We start from the raw sequence: 16707 nt of genomic DNA on the forward strand, positions 1-16707 counted from the left end.
TATACACTAATGATGAAAAATCTGAATGAGAAATTAAGGAAACACTCCCATTTACCATTGCAACAAAAAGAATAAAATACCTAGGAATAAACCTATCTAAGGAGACAAAAGACCTGTATGCAGAAAACTATAAGACACTGATGAAAGAAATTAAAGATGATACAAACAGATGGAGAGATATACCATGTTCTTGGATTGGAAGAATCAACATTGTGAAAATGACTATATTACCCAAAGCACTCTACAGACTCAATGCAATCCCTATCAAACTACCAATGGCATTTTTCACAGAACTAGAACAAAAAAATTTCACAATTTGTATGGAAACACAAAAGACCCCGAATAGCCGAAGCAATCTTGAGAAAGAAAAATGGAGCTGGAGGAATCAGGCTGCTGGACTTCAGACTATACTACAAAGCTACAGTAATCACAACAGAATGGTACTGGCACAAAAACAGAAATATAGATCAATGGAACAGGATAGAAAGCCCAGAGATAAACCCACGCCCATATGGTCACCTTATTTTTGGTAAAGGAGGCAAGAGTATACAATGGAGAAAAGACAGCCTTTTCAATAAGTGGTGCTGGGAAAACTGGACAGCTACATGTAAAAGAATGAAATTAGAACACTTCCTAACACCATACACAAAAATAAACTCAAAATGGATTAAAGACCTAAATGTAAGGCCAGACACTATAAAACTCCTAGAGCAAAACATAGGCAGAACACTCTATATGACATAAATCACAGCAAGATCCTTTTTGACCCACTTCCTAGAGAAATGGAAATAAAAACAAAAATAAACAAATGGGACCTAATGAAACTTAAAAGCTTTTGCACAGCAAGGGAAACCATAAACAAGACGAAAAGACAACCCTCAGAATGGGAGAAAATATTTGCAAATGAAGCAACTGACAAAGGATTAATCTCCAAAATTTACAAGCAGCTCATGCAGCTCAATATCAAAAAAAGCACAGAACCCATTCCAAAAATGGACACAAGACCTAAATAGACATTTCTCCAAAGCAGATATACAGAATGCCAACAAACACATGAAAGAATGCTCAACATCACTAATTATTAGAGAAATGCAAATCAAAACTACAATGAGGTATCACCTCACACCAATTAGAATGGGCATCATCAGAAAATCTACAAACAACAAATGCTGGAGAGGGTGTGGAGAAAAGGGAACTCTTTTGCACTGTTGGTGGGAATGTAAATTGATACAGCCACTACGGAGAACAGTGTGGAGGTTCCTTAACAAACTAAAAACAGCATTACCATATGACCCAGCAATCCCACTACTGGGCATATACCCAGAGAAAACCATAATTCAAAAAGACACATGGGGGCTTCCCTGGTGGCGCAGTGGTTGAGAGTCTGCCTGCCGATGCAGGGGACACGGGTTCGAGCCCTGGTCTGGGAAGATCCCACATGCCGCGGAGCAACTAGGCCCGTGAGCCACAACTACTGAGCCTGCGCGTCTGGAGCCTGTGCCCCGCAATAAGAGAGGCCACAATAGTGAGAGGCCCGCGCAGCACGATGAAGAGTGGCCCCCGCCTGCCACAACTGGAGAAAGCCCTCGCACAGAAATGAAGACCCAACACAGCAAAAAATAAATAAATAAATAAATAAATAAATTTTTTTTAAAAAGTAACAAATGTTCAAGTACAATTGGTGTCTTTAAAAAAAAAAAAAAAGGAGTTATTTAGGTACACAAGATTAATCTGTGGGACTTCCCTGGCAGTCCAGTAGTTAGGACTTCACCTTCCACTACAGGGGGTGCGGGTTCGATCCCTGGTCAGGGAGCTAGGATCCCATATGCCTCATGGCCAAGAGGCCAAGACATAAAGCAGAAGCAATGTTGTAACAAATTCAATAAAGACTTTGGAAATGGTCCACATCAAAAGAAAAAATCTAAGAAAAAAGAAAAGATTAATTTGTACTTGAAGTTTCTCACTGAAAAAAATTAAATAAATTTTACCTGACAGGTAACAATCTGATGTCTGTTCAGACGGTCACACAGCTCTTGTGATAAACCCACTCGTCTTAGTTTCTTGCTACCCATGGCTTCAGATGCAGCAAGATAAAGAAGAACCTTGAAAAAAAGCTGGAAAATAGCATAAGCAACAGTAGATGGGCTATCGAAAACACTCTACAAAATAAAAAATCCTTCAAGCGTCTCCATATACAAAATGAAACGTATGGTATTTAAAATATTACTGATAAAATAAAGGAAGGCAATAAAATCTTTCCAAATATTTTAAACAGGGGAGACAACCGTTTGTCAAACATGCACACACAGAAACAAAACAATATAAGAATGTGCAATTCACACAATTCTTTAAAACTTATTACACAAATATAATAACACCGTTTCACATTTATATAGCATCTTAAGATTTTCAGTGCATTTATAAACTTTATTTGGATGTGTAATTAATACACACATTTCCAAACAGCACTCCCAGAAAGTCTTTACTTTCATTGCACTGTAACGATAATAAATTTATTGACCACCTACTGTATACCAGGCACTGTTCCAAAGCTTTACATCAATTATCACATTTAAGCTTCTCAACAGCCCTATAAGGAAGATTGATCACTGATCTCATTTTTACATATGAGAAACTAAACCCTGGAAAGGTTAGCCATTCCACTGTTACCAGAAAAAGTAAATGGTAGATCCAGAATTCGAACCCAGGAAGTCTGACTCTTAGGCCTAGCCTCTTAACCAGTATACTGTACTACAAGTCTGTAATCATATTTAAACTCTCTTTTTTCTATGAATCAGAACAAACCTTCTGAATCAAATGAGATTTTATTATTTCAGGTGTTATTTACAAACTGAAATTGTTTTTTTGTTATACTAGCTGCTCACATCCCCACATGCAATTAAATTTCACTCTTCTGGTTGAACCCTGTGAGGGCTAAATGAGGCTCATGATATATTTGTCTTCAGAGCATTAGAATAGAATCACTCTGATTCCCTTAATAACTCATGCAAAGGAGAAGCCGTGTATCTCACTCAGATGGCAAAATATCCTCTGAATAGAGTAGAAATAGGAACTCTTCATTGTTCCAGGGGATAAAACAATATAATTACCAGAAAAAGAGTCACATTTTGGAACAAAAATATATACTGAGAATGTAGATATTTATTTCCAATACCATGGCCCAAATTTCTACTTAACATCTATATTCTCGGATCAGATTAACACTCTCTTCCTCTCTCCCGCTCTCTCTCCTTCTCTCTCTCTCCCACACACACACATCCTTCCCACAAACACAAAATACATCCCTCTCATTTCACTCAAAGGGAATTTGTCAGTATTGGTTTCTGTCTCTCAAAAAGAAAGTTTACCAAGTGACATCTGCTGTATCACTGCCTAGGGTCTTCACAGATCAGGTAGCTCTGGGCAATGACACAATTTAGACTGATAAATTCAATCAAAAAGGAGAACTGTAAACCCCAAACTACCTGGAATACTTTAACAATGACCAACTCTGCTACCTCTGCCTTAGTAGGACCACTCCCATCACTTGCCTAGACTATTGCATACAGCCTCTGGTCACTCCCTGCCTCGCAAAACAAACAAAAAAACAAACAAACAAAAACATTCATTTGTTCCTTCCACAGATGCTTCTTAAGCACACACTCTGCTGAGCTTCTACGGCACAAGAATCATCTAAGTATATTTCCTCCCCTTTGGGAACTCACAGTAAAAGACGAAAAGAGATATATACACAAATAATTACAGTCATGCAGCAAGCATTGTCATTGGAATATAAATGTGCTGTGGAAGCAGAGAGGAATAAGCACCAAACTGACCTGCAAGTCACAATCCTGTCAGAGGTAGCCTCCTAAAAATTTGCTCCAATCCTGTCACTCTCATCCTTTAAAACCACCCATGGGACCATGAGACCACAGGGTAAATTCCACACTTTTTATGATGGCCTATAGCCTCTTCATAAACTGGTCCCTCACTTCCCTCTCATTTATATATCAGATTGCAAGGCCCACATTCTGGCCTTTCTGGCAAAATCACTTGCCTCCCAGTATCTTAGTTTCTTCATCTGAAAAACAAGCGTCACTCAAATATCCACTTCATAGGAATGCAGTGAAGGTTAAAGGATGTGGATGGTGCCTGGCTCCGTAGCGCTCAAGGCTAGGGATTATGATCAATTCATTCAGGAAAACAGCATTAGTTGCCTCACGTGAACTGCCCTCTGGCGGTAACGTTGGTAGGTTACACAAGCGCCTCCCTGCTTCCCTGACTTTCCTCCAAAGACTTCCCGCTACTTAGGCACTTCTTCTCCAATGTTCTCATTACACTGTGTACACATTTGTTCGATAATCTTCCTAACGTATTGTTATGGCTTGCATGTTTGTTTTTTTCCACCAGAAACCGTAAATTCCTGCTCTGCGGGTGTGTGCACGAGCATGTTAACTGAGGGTGTGAGGGAAGATGTTCAATCCTGGAAACTGAATCCTCTCCTCATCGAGAAAAAAAAATATCCACATGTTAGATGGTCAATGGAAACTGCGAATTAACAAATAATAGCTAATATTTCTTGAGCCCTTATTAGGTGCCACTGCTCCAAGAGCTTCAGATGTTTTACCCCATTTTAGAGACTAATATTGAGGCATTGAGTTGAAAAGCTTGAGCGAAGTCTAACAACTAGCACATGGTGGAGTAAGCATTCGAACCCAGGGGTCTGACTCCATATTCCACGCTATTAAATACCTCTTCTTCAACACCATCTGAAGAGGGTCAGACTCTAAACTTCCCTTAATGACGGGCTCCCCTACCTAGACCTCAAACTGCCCACAAGTGGGAAGACGGGTGGACATCAAGAGGCGAAAACATCACCCCAGAATCCCCTAGCAATAACTCTTCCCAACAAGGTGCAGCTTCCAAGCGTCCCCCACAAAGGAAAGCCAGACGCCTAAGATCTGCGGCGGGGCTCAAGCTAAGATCCTTATGGACCTAAGGGGGCGTGCCCTGCACCCAAGAGTGACTCTCCGCTCCCCCGATATCAACAACACTGGCCCAGAAAGGGAGCAGGAAATAATGAGCCCACCCCAATTCCCCAAACCGCCCCCCACATGAAACTTTCCAGTACCGGGTCTGCAGCAGCCAACTTTCAAAGTTTCCCCTACCCCTCACACAGTTCCCCGCGGAAAAGGACGCAAAGCAACAAACAAAGCACTGGTTGGGTCGTCACCCTGGCGAAATATCCAATAAAAGGTAGGCACAGGCCCAGGTCGGCTCCGCTGCTTGCTGGGAATTGTAGTTCACATTCTGTAATAAGTCTACGAGTCCCAACTTCTCAATACAGTGATTATCAAAATCCGGTGGAGGAACATCAGGAAGGAGAATATGAGCCAGGAAAAAACTTGCTTGTAATTTTCTCTCTTCTTTCTTTTGTCACTTCATTTAAAAACTGATTAATGGACCAGAGACATGTTAGTTTTCTGGGAATAGATGAGAATCCACAAATCATCGAAGAGGTTTTGGAAGAGAGCTTTTGGTTTGTTTTGGTTTGCTTTTTTTCACCACACTTTGGTTGTGAAATAGTTTGGAAAACGCTGAATAAAATTGCTCAAACCGAAAACATATTATGGGAAAACGTGAGAGTCTATAGTTGAAGAACACCAAGGAAAGCAAACAGAAGGTTCAGTATAAAAGCAGCTGTGATTAGCAAACTAGTAAACCGTTACTTTAAGACTCGGTTTCAGATTATTATATTTGAGAAAGGCTTTTGCTCATTCTTTGCTCCCATCTCCCCGTGCATACCTCTATCTTATAATTTAGCCCACTGCATCCTAATTATTGACCTGCACCCCCTCACTAGACTGTGGTCTCCTTGAGGACAAGGACCGTATCTTATTCAGCTTCTAAAGTAGGCCCTAGCACACAGTTCAATTAACGGTCGTGGGGTAAATGAGCAAATAAATGAATGGAGTTAAGCAGAAGAAACTGGGAATTCAGAACGTAGGGTTCTGGGATTATAAGGGAGCCCAAGTGGATGAACAATAATGGAGGAGGACCTAAATTTCCTTGCTCTGGGTATACCCAAAGCGTGGCAAAGCAATGTCACTGGTTGGCGCTCAGTAAACGCTAACTTCAAACTAGGGAGAAAACAGAACAAAAGAAAAAAAATCAAGGCACACAGCAATTCCTGCCACTTGCTCCACTGAAGGCAAAACGGAAGGTGTCAAGCGGAGGATCTGTCAAAACTGTGAGCGGTGGTCCTAAACCAGGTAGCTGATACCTCTTTCCTAGCTTCCTCTAATGCGGAGGTGGAGTCACGTGACCCAAACAAATATGGCGCTTTGTTTGCATCTTTCCTCGATTGACCAATTAGAATAGCTGCTGTCAGCCGTCATCCTCTCCCGCCCTCATCCTTCTGAACGGGATTTGTCACCTGACTCAGCTCAAACATGGCTGCGCTGAAAGCTCTGCTGATTTGGGCGCCGGGAGCAGGTGAGTGTAAGGCGCCCCAGAGAAGGCGGGAGCGCTCTCCACGACCCCGGTAGGGAGCGTCCCTGAGCCCCAATCCCAACTGCCGTCCAGTTCTGACACAGATTCCTCTCCTGATCTTCAATCCTCTGCCTTAAAAGAGGGCTCAAACTAGGGAGGTTCCTGCTGAATTTCTCATCCGTAAAGAGGCGACCACCTGGGGATTTGGAGCCGGATTAGGCATAAAGTTCAGGAGGAAATACGGAAGTGGAGTTTCGGGTCTGCGCCGCGGGCTAATATGACGATTAATATTCGTTAAATATTGAATGCGCCTAGAGAGATGGGATCCACCCCTTGGGGAAAGGTGGAACTTCCCAAAAGAGACAGTAACCTGTCAAATCAAATTTACAACGTTAATTAGAAAAGTAAGCCCCGCCTTTCCTAGTGCGGCTAGTACTGGCTAGTTTGTCTAAATATAGTTCCTTCCTTTTCTTCTGACTCGGGTGTGTGTTGTTTCTAGGAGGTACTCCACGAATGAGAAAATTGACAATGTGTTTTGCGTAATTCATCTCTTTCTATCTCCCTGCACTCTGTGCTGGGAAAATGCATCATCCATTTGGAGAAGAGGAAACTGCTTCTCAGAAGCAGCTTTTTGGATTTTTCTGTGAATGCCTTCGGAGAGGAGAATGGGAGTTGGCACAGGCATGTGTACCTCAGCTACACGAGGCCCAAGGGGATATCCCAAAGAAGGTGGAAGATATACTTCAGGCGCTGGTCATGTGTCCCAGTCAGCTGAGGTAAGGGAACTCAGTCTTCCTGCCAGGCAGTCACAGGGCGGGAGACACAAGGTTCAGTACTTGAGCTCTGGTCCATGTGCCTCACTCAATCACCTCTGAAGAATTAACAAAGGTAGAGTGTATTTCACATGTTCTGAAAATTTACCTCTATAATACATGCCTATTTATTACTTTATCAGTTTGGCTTTGAATTATCATCTGGAGCGGTATTTAAGCCTGGAACCACCATTTCTTGTTTATTATCATTAAAGTAGATAGTGCAACTATGTTGAAAAGCATTTTCTTTACCCCCAAAAGAGCAAACCTGCTCCCTTCTTGCTTGTAAAATTGAAGATATTGTTGTAGCTTTAACAAAGGACCAGAAGTGAATTTACTTAAAGCTTTTTATTTTGAAATAATTAAGCATAGACTCACAAGAAGTGCAAAAACAATACAAAGAGTACCGTTTCCCCAACTTCCTCCAATGGTGACATCTTATATAACTATAGTAAATATCAAAACCAAGAAATTGACACTGGTACTGTTAACTAGACTACAGCCCTTATTCAGTTTTCACCATTTTTTAAATCTGCATCCATTTTTTTTTTTTTTTGGCCGTGCCTCAGGGCATGCGGGATCCTATTAGGGGCCGAACCCACGCACCCCGCTGCATTGGGAGTGCAGAGTCCCAAGCACTGGCCTGCCTGGGAAGTCCCAATCTGCATTCACCTTTATGTGTGTAGTTCTGTGTATCTTTATCCATTCTTAGACTCATATAACTACCAGTATAATCAAGGTACAGAACTATTTCATCACCACGAAAGAATTCCCTTGCTCCCTGGGAATTCCTCTTTGTACATTGATCCCTCCTTGTCCCCTGGCAACCAATGTTCTCTATCTGAATTTTGAATGAAGTTCTTCCTGGCAGTGCTATTAACAATTAGTGGTATAGGAGTTAAACATTCAGTCTCTCCCTCACTTTTCCTTACTCTGGCAGTTATTTATGAGAAAGTACTGTATTAGCACATATAGAATGGAGATTTACATGATTCTTTTCTTCCTTTGTTTTTTCCCTTAAATTTGGATTCTAGCCAATTGCTGTCTAATTTAAATTACTAACTTCAAAGAAAGGCTTATGAATTCCTATAATCCTGTTTCTGGCATAGAGTTAAAAATAAATTTTTATGAAGTTCCTTTTTTCTTTGACTATTTGATTCTGTTTTCAAGATTTCAAGTTTTCTATTTCAGATAGCTTTGCTCTTATGGTTTTCTGTGTAATATTAGTTTGTTTTAAAGACTAGATAGGGAGGTGGAGGTAGAATTGTGACTTTTTTTTTTTTTTAATGAAAGCTGCTAGTTCTGTTCTGGTTCTCGTTGTATTGATCTGTCATATACATTCAAAAATTTCTCAGGACAATGTCTTGCCAGTTCAGGTTTAAAACGGACTGAGTAGTGAAATCTAAATCTTGGATCACAAAAGAGAAAAGGTCAGTAGAGACTCTTTGTTTAGAAATTTTTTCTTTTTACATTTTTCAGATGTGGACAGGATATCAACCCTCAAAGATTAGCCTGGGTCTGGCTTCTTGTACTGGAAAAATGGTTGGCCCTGGAAAAGGTAAGTAGGTTTACATTTAAAATTTTTGCCCGAGGCCAAGACTGAAAAGAACCTGGAAGGAGTTATGAAATTTCCCTTTTGTCTGTTACTTCCTTTATTTTGAGGTTTGTCATATTCCTTTCTCAGTATTGACAGTGAGAATGGCCTAAGTATTTATTGCTGTCTCTTTACCTAAATTCATTTATTAATTCACTAACTTACATTGGCATTAATTCACTAACCTACCATCTGAGGTGATACTATTGTGTTAAATACTATTGTGAGTCTTGTGCCCAAACAGAACTTTGCAGAACTCAGTGAAAGTGGCAAGATAGTGAATAAAGTCTAATCCTCATAATACTCAAGTAATGGAGAATGGGCTGAGCTGAAACTTGGTTGTTCATCCAAAAATCTTATTTTAACTAGTCCAGTACAGTGAAATCTTATAGATTTAAACATCATTAATTAATAATTTAACAACTCACATGAATTGAAGTAAAAGTTACCAAATATGAAAACAAAGTGAGCAAATTAATAGTGAAAGAAAACTTGTAAGGAAGGGTTTTTTATTTTTTATTTTTTTAAGAAAAATTACCATTCAAAGCACTTTTAGAAATATGTGTTAATTATCAGAAATTGACATCCGTTAAAAAAATTCTCAGGCAATTTTGTATTAAACCTGAGACTTTAAGATTTAAATGAGGAACCTCTGACTCAGAAAAGAAATGACTGGCCCAGGGTCACACCATAAAGTTAGTTGGCAAAATTGGAGCTGGAACCAATGTATTCTGCCTTCGAGTCATCAGTCCTCTGCTTTTTCCACCTCAACAATATTTTTAGCCTACATAGACTTAAAATTAAGAAACCATAAATTCTTTTTTTTAAATTTTTATTTATTTATTTATTTTTATTTTTGGCTGCACTGGGTCTTTGTTGCTGCACACAGGCTTTCTCTAGTTGCGGCAAGCAGGGGCTACTCTTCATTGCAGTGCACAGGCTTCTCATTGCGGTGGCTTCTCTTGTTGCAGAACACAGGCTGTAGGCACGCAGGCTTCAGTAGTTGTGGCACGTGGGCTCAGTAGTTGTGGCTCGTGGGCTCTAGAGCGCAGGCTCAATAGTTGTGGCACACGGGCTTAGTTGCTCCATTGCATGTGGGATCTTCCCAGACCAGGGCTTGAATCCATGCCCCCTGCGTTGGCAGGCAGATTCTTAACCACTGCACCACCAGGTAAGCCGCAAGAAACCATAAATTCTATTTTGTAAGTGTCTATAATTTAGCCTAATTTTCTTCTTAACTTCTCTCAGTCATCAGAATGAATTTTGTCTTTAGTTCTGCTTTGGCCTGACACTTACCCTTCTTCACTTAGCTGTCAAAAAGCACCAGAAGTTACTAATCTAAATGTATTTATTATCCAGGCTTTTGGTAATGGTCTAGCAAAGAGAAATGACAAAAAGATCAGCAGGAGAGGGAAGGAAAAGAAGCAAAACTGAAAAATAATCAACCCCAGGTTGTTTAAGAGTTGGCTGTAGTTTCAGATCTAAAAGAGACATCTTCAGCTAAAATATTCAATAGTATCTTCAAAGAGAAAAGAAAAAAAATAACAAATGTTATTGTTACTGACTAAGGAGCTTTTCAGTACAAACATGGAATTTGTCAAGCCAGATGAACTTTTGCCTCAGCAGAGGGTATTTGTTTACTTTATGGCTGATTGGTGGTTGTTAAATTTCTGGGCAGTTGGTCAACCAGATCAGGAGGTGGATTTCACTTCCCTGGCTCCTTTTAACAGACTAAGAGTTGTTTTTCCCAGAATTGAAGATCATTTGGTCCTTAAAGCTCCAGTACCTCAGTTATTTAAACAGTCGTGGGAATGTTTTAAACTTTGTACAAGGACCTCAGAGAGTTTTAAAACTTAATACAAGGACCAAGACTTCAAATGCGTTCTTGAGGTAGTTCTACAAAGCCAGAACTGGACTTCATCTTCTAGGGACTTGGCCTTCCTGGACTGGCCTTCATCTTCTAGGGACTTGCTGGCTGCTCCTGCTCCAGTCTCCCACCTGCTGCCAAAAGCTCCTTTTGAATTATTCGTTGAAACTGATTCCATTTTCCCTTTCCTTCATCCATTTTTGCCTTATGCCCTTTTATCTTTTATCATGTGAACAGCATGATGTCCACAGCATGCTGCTTCTAATAAAGGAAAAATGGAAACAACTCCCATGTCCACAATCCAAGACTGATTAATCTACTTGTAAAATACCATGGCACTATTAAAATTACGTGGTAAATGAATTTTCAGTGACATGGAAGGATGTTTATATTCTGGTATGTGAAGAAAAAAAAATTTTAGAAAACAGTATGTTATGCATGCATATATGCATATGTAGAAAATGGTCTGAATACCCTTAGAACACAGTTGTAACTATAGTTCTCCCTCAGTGGAAAGATTTGGGGTGTGTGTGTGTTTTCATTTGCCTGTTTGTATTCTCTGCTTTTTCTGCATTGAACATGGCTTGCTTTTATAGTAAGAAAATCTGTGCTTGGAAACATTGGGCAAATTCTTGCCTGTTTTAGGAATGTTAGTTGCCTATGACCCTGCATATGCATAAAGTAATTTCACCAGTAAAAAAAAGATACAAGCTAGCCAGTCTTTAGGATTTTAATGAAAGTCCTAAAATCTTAACCAGTTCTTTTATTAAGGGCCTGCTGTCTGGGCTTATCTATTCCTTCCTCTTAGTCCTTGATAGAATCACTAACTTTCAGCTTGCCAGAATGAATTTTCTCTACACCTTCCAATCATTAGCATTATATAAGCGTTCAGATGGCATGATTTACAGGTGTCTCTAACTTAAAAGAGTGCTTGTCAGAATTAGTCCCAGACTTTCATCTCATTTGTATTTGTGTCTGGAGAAAGAGGGACTATCATTTTAGTTTTAAGGACCAGGTGAAGGGAAGTTATTGTGAAACAAGCAGGTGCAGGAAGAGTCAGAGGCTTTCTCTTCCTTTATACATTAGTCTCTGATGTCCTGTCTCATTAACAAACAATGGGGTCACTTTTTCCTTTTCATGCTTGAAATGATTAGAAAATACTTCCTAACCATTTCATCATTACTGAAGATTATTTTTAAAAACATCCTGATGCCATAGTTTTGTTTGATTTAGCAGTATAATGAGATTTTTAAAAACACATGAAAATATGGCATATAGTACCTGGCACATAATAAGTGTTTCATAAACATTAGATCTCTCCCCCTTTACTTTTATTTTCCAACTAAAACTGAATACCAAAAACGGGTTTAGGCCAAAAGAGGATCATGTGGGCCATTCCATCCCAGCTTACCCATAACTGGGTGTTTTGGACACTGCAAGGGAGAGTCTTGGAGAAGGACTTCAAGTTAGAGGAAAAAAATCACATGAAATAAGCAAGCCTTGGCATTTGAGGCTAAACAGTGTGGGATTTAAGTGTTAGTATTTAAGAGGAATATGTGTTCAGTTCAGCTGTTTCCGTTTATAAAGAAAAGTGTCTGAAGACATACCCAGGAATTTAATGGTCAGAAGTACTTTATCTTAGAGAAAACAGCAGAAATAAGATGAACCGGAAAGAAGTATTTACTTATAATTGTCAGCTAAAGCATATGCTTAATCTCTATGCTTCCTTCTTATGATTCATCTAGAAGTTACTTCCAGCTGGTTTCCGGAGAAAACTTGAGTTTCTTTTATTGTCAGAAGACCTCCCAGGTGACATACCAGAGGACATCCTCAAGGTGAGAGAGGGCCCTGGACCTGTCTGCCCAGGTTTGCAGTCACTCAACAAATTCAGCTTTCAGGGATCCAGCAGAAACAGGTCCCCAAGATGTTGGCAGTTCTCTGTTCTCAGGCAAGACCAGGCTAGGTGGAGGCCCCTTGAGGGGAATTTAGAGATAGGGGAAACTTATCTGATTGTAGAATTCTTAGAGGTAGCTTGGCCAGAAGTACTAATTATAGCTGAGGATTAATTTTTTTTTTCATTTCATGTAAAAGGAATACCTAACTTGGTTTTAAACTAGGGGTTTAAATTTTTCACCAGAATGTGGCAGGGAATATAAAGGGAGAAAGGAACTAGTTTGTATTTGCTGAATACCTTTTCTGTAACAGGTGCACTGAATGTGTTATAGCTAATCCTTACAACCACCTTCTGGGAGCAGATTCACAATCTTAACTAGATCTATACTTAAGTGCCTGAGGGATGGTCTGAGGCTCAATACTTATTTTCTTCATGACCCAGCCACCAGCTAACTGAAGACATATTCACAATAGGATTTAAGGTAGGGACTTTCACTTGTATTAGGTCAAGGACTCATGGTCCTGTGACCATCTTGGAGGCAGTTAATGAACAGGTATCCCTGAGCACCACCCACAGGAATGGTGCTGAAGTGTGGGAAATAACCTACCAAACAAATTATAAGCTACAGAGATCTTGCCTTTTAAAGGCTTGCAATCTAGTTGAGGAGGAAGGAAACACACACATGGCACAATTAGATACTAAGCCATATGGTACTAATTTTAAGAACATTGAAAGCCCAATAAAGAGGGAGAATTGTGTGAGTTGGAGGTACTGGGGAAGGCTTTCGGGAAGGATGAAGAATGGGCTGTATCCAAAATCTTGGTTGGGATTTAGATCAGGGGTTAAAAACTGGTCTGTAGTGTTCTTTTAAAAATTGAATTTAGATGCCTTGAGCTGGGCATAGTGTCTTATTCCCATCTGTTACCTGGTCTATGAGTTTGCAGTCCCTGATTTAGATTGACAATGCACATTTCAGAGGCAATGGGGGTGGGGGTGACTAGCTTGAGCATGGAGGCCTTGGGCAAATCTCTCTTTGCCTCAACCCCCTGATTTGAGGACACCTTCAAAATGAGGATAATAGTAGTGTCTTCTTCCTAAGGTGGTTGTAAGTATTAATTTAATTTTTCTGTGTAAAGGACCTGGCACATACTAACTACTACAGAAGTATTTGCTATTGCTACTATTGTATATACACACGTGCATATATATATACACTGAAAAGAGGAAAACATGAAGACATGTAAGTGATAACATTCTGGACATACCGCCCCTCCCTCTCTTCATCCTCTATTTAGGAGCTGTACACGGTCTTAGCACAAGATGCAGCAGACCCTGTGCTTGATGGAAATCAGAGGCAAGAGAGCTGGCCCCCTTGGCTCAGCTCAGAAGCTGTCGCTCTGCTCTGGGATCTCCTGCGGGAGGCCCCTCAGCCCGCGCAGGCCCTGCTGGAGCTCCTGCTTGGGGAGGAAGACGGCACGGGCCTCCAAGGCTGGCCCCTGCAGAAGGCACTGGTGGACCTCATTCGAAAGGCACTGCGAGCTTTGCGGGGTCCTGCCAGCGGGCACCCAGGGGCAGTCGATGCCATCTACGGAGCCCTGCGGACTCTGCGCTGCCCTGCAGAGCCGCTCGGGGCTGAGCTGCGTCTCCTGTGTGAGGAACTGCTGGAGGCCAGCAGGTCGGAGGGGAGTCCCCTGCGGGAGGAGCGGCTGCTCGGCTGCCTGCTGCACAAGGCCGGGCGGGGCCTGGTGTCCCTGTATGGCCACACCTATGCAGAGAAGGCCCCAGAAAAGCCACCGATGCCCACACCCTCGGGAAAAGGTGTGTTCCCTGCACTGCTTCTCTAATTCCACTCTGCCCAACCCCTCTGACTCCCTCTAGCCTGCTCCCTTCCGTGTTGTTCAGGAAACCTAATGGGAGAAGCTAAGCAAAAATGGGCAAGATGTTCTTCTGTGAAAGCACAGCTTTCATAGCTTAAGAAGGAGTGATGGAGAAAAAAAATGAAGTAATACTCATAGCAGAAAAGAACTTTTCAGAAACTACTGAGAGAAGTAAAGAGTCTTTAAGATAGAAGTGTAGAAAACCTGGTTTAACTTTTTAAAAGAGTGAACTCTCATATCAATTGGTTTTTCAAATGGGCTTTACCTTAGGAAAGAAGAGTCCAGTTCCCCAGTGACCCCATCTGGTTTGATTTTCAGTCTCACCGGCTCATCTAGATCCTGAGCGGGCAATGCTAGCCTTGTTCTCCAATCCTGACCCAGCCCAGGCTTGGAAATTGGCCTATTTCTACTGCCTGAGCAACAGCAAGCACTTCCTCGAGCAGATCCTGGTAAGTCAAACTCAGTGCTTCTCCACCACTCAAGTACCCCGGGACTCTCTCCAGGCTTCTTCACTCCTCCTTTCTCTCGCACTCATTTATCCAACACAAAGCAGTTTAATTAGCAGTGAGTCGTCTAGTTTGTGTCCATCCTACAGTTCCGGAAGGCTCTGAGAACCAGTATCATTCATAATTAGAACTGCCAGCATTTTGTATCAGTCCTTGGGCAGGCACTGAAATGTTGGATACATGTAAACTTTCTGGAGGGTGCGAGGAAGAAAAGACAGTGGCAGCGATATGTTGCCTAGCTGACAGGGGACTCTAATTACTTTAACCTTCTCCTTCCAGGTTGCAACTGAGCTTTAGTTTAATTCAACAGCTATTTATTTTTTTAATATTTATTTATTGTATTTTATTTTATTTTTTTTGGCCGTGTCCGGTCTTAGTTGCGGCATGCAGGATCTTTCATTGCAACACGGGTTCTTCGTCGCGGCGCACGGGCTTCTCTCTAGTTGTGGCGTGCAGGTTTTCTCTCTCTAGTTGTGGTGCACGGGCTCCAGGGCACGTGGGCTCTGTAGTTGTGATGCGTGGGCTCCAGAGCGTGTGGGCTCTGTAGTTTGTGGCACGCAGGCTCTCTAGTTGAGGCACACGAGCTCATAGTTGTGGCGCGCGGGCTTCGTTGCCCCACGGCACGTGGGATCTTAGTTCCCCAACAAGGGATGGAACCCACGTCCCCCGCATTGGAAGGGGGATTCTTTACCACTGGACCACCAGGGCAGTTCTTCAACAGCTATTTATTAACCTCATTCTATGTACTATGTACTATGCTAGGATCTGGGGATACAACAGAAGTCAATCCCTGCCTTCTAGTAGCTTACAGTCTAGTGTTTTCGTAAACACTTTTTATTCAACTGGCCACTTCTGTCATTGTCAGAAACCTCCCTTCTATACTGAAAAGCTTCTTACCCTGATTAGCAGCAAGTCCCCAGAGCTGCCTCTAGCAGCCTCCTTTGGCTTCCAGGTGACAGCACTCACCCTGTTGAAGGAGGAAGACTTCCCAAGGCTTGGCTGCCTGCTAGATAGAGAATTCAGCCCTCTCAGTCGACTGCTCGTGCTCCTGGGCTGGACACACTGCCAGAGCCTAGCGTCAGCCAAGAGGCTGCTCCAGACACTCCACAGGACCCAGGTAACTCTCACTCTGCAGCCCAAGCTGCTCCAGAAATGAGTGTGGTGGCCCTTTGGGCTGAGGCAGAATGCAGGGTCCTGAAGTCGGTCACGTCTCTGACCCCAGGTGCCTGAGTCAGCATCTCTTTCTTCTCCCGTATCAACACAGGACCAAGGCTGTGATAAGCTCCTCAGGGACGCCTGTGATGGGCTGTGGGCTCACCTGGAGGTCCTGGAGTGGTGTGTGCAGCAGAGCAGGTACGGCCCTGCACAGCCAGCCCCCTTCCCACCATTGGGCACACTTGACCCATGCTCTGCACGTGTGGCCATTTCAAGACATCTTCCCTGTAAATGGTTTAAGTTGACAGTGTTGACCAGCAACAAATAATTGTTCCAGCTATTAAACCACAAAAGAAGCATAAGTAGTGATTATCTTCACCATAGCCATAAGGTCATAACTAGAGGATAATTTAAGGATGACAGTGATCACAAGAACAAAACCTCACATCTCCTGAGCACTTACTATACACCAGGCATTGCCCTAAGCCCTTTACGTGATGATTTCACTTA

General features: G+C 41.9%; 2 protein-coding genes across 5 annotated transcripts in view; one reads left to right on the forward strand and one right to left on the reverse strand.

The window, feature by feature from the left end:
• RAD51B (RAD51 paralog B) overlaps positions 1-5187 on the reverse strand; it is a 701477-nt gene extending 696290 nt beyond the window's left edge. For all 4 annotated transcript variants that reach the window (XR_011074042.1, XR_011074043.1, XM_068543727.1 and 1 more), the window contains exons 1-2: positions 5132-5187; positions 1989-2114 (exon numbers count right to left, since the gene is read on the reverse strand). Coding sequence is in view for 2 of the 4 variants with exons in the window: in XM_068543727.1 (XP_068399828.1) it covers positions 1989-2072 (84 nt within the window). In the remaining 2 variants the exon portion in view is untranslated. The remainder of the gene's footprint in view (positions 1-1988; positions 2115-5131) is intronic.
• A 1248-nt stretch (positions 5188-6435) lies between these two features.
• Positions 6436-16707, forward strand: part of ZFYVE26 (zinc finger FYVE-type containing 26) — a 62227-nt gene continuing 51955 nt past the window's right edge. The window contains exons 1-8 of the mRNA XM_068543759.1: positions 6436-6495; positions 6992-7268; positions 8784-8862; positions 12511-12600; positions 13955-14477; positions 14855-14985; positions 15995-16159; positions 16307-16395. Of these exons, the coding sequence (XP_068399860.1) occupies positions 7075-7268; positions 8784-8862; positions 12511-12600; positions 13955-14477; positions 14855-14985; positions 15995-16159; positions 16307-16395 (1271 nt within the window). The 5' untranslated portion in view covers positions 6436-6495; positions 6992-7074. The remainder of the gene's footprint in view (positions 6496-6991; positions 7269-8783; positions 8863-12510; positions 12601-13954; positions 14478-14854; positions 14986-15994; positions 16160-16306; positions 16396-16707) is intronic.

Source organism: Eschrichtius robustus, chromosome 1 (assembly GCF_028021215.1).
Source record: "Eschrichtius robustus isolate mEscRob2 chromosome 1, mEscRob2.pri, whole genome shotgun sequence".
Classification (NCBI taxonomy): domain Eukaryota; kingdom Metazoa; phylum Chordata; class Mammalia; order Artiodactyla; family Eschrichtiidae; genus Eschrichtius; species Eschrichtius robustus.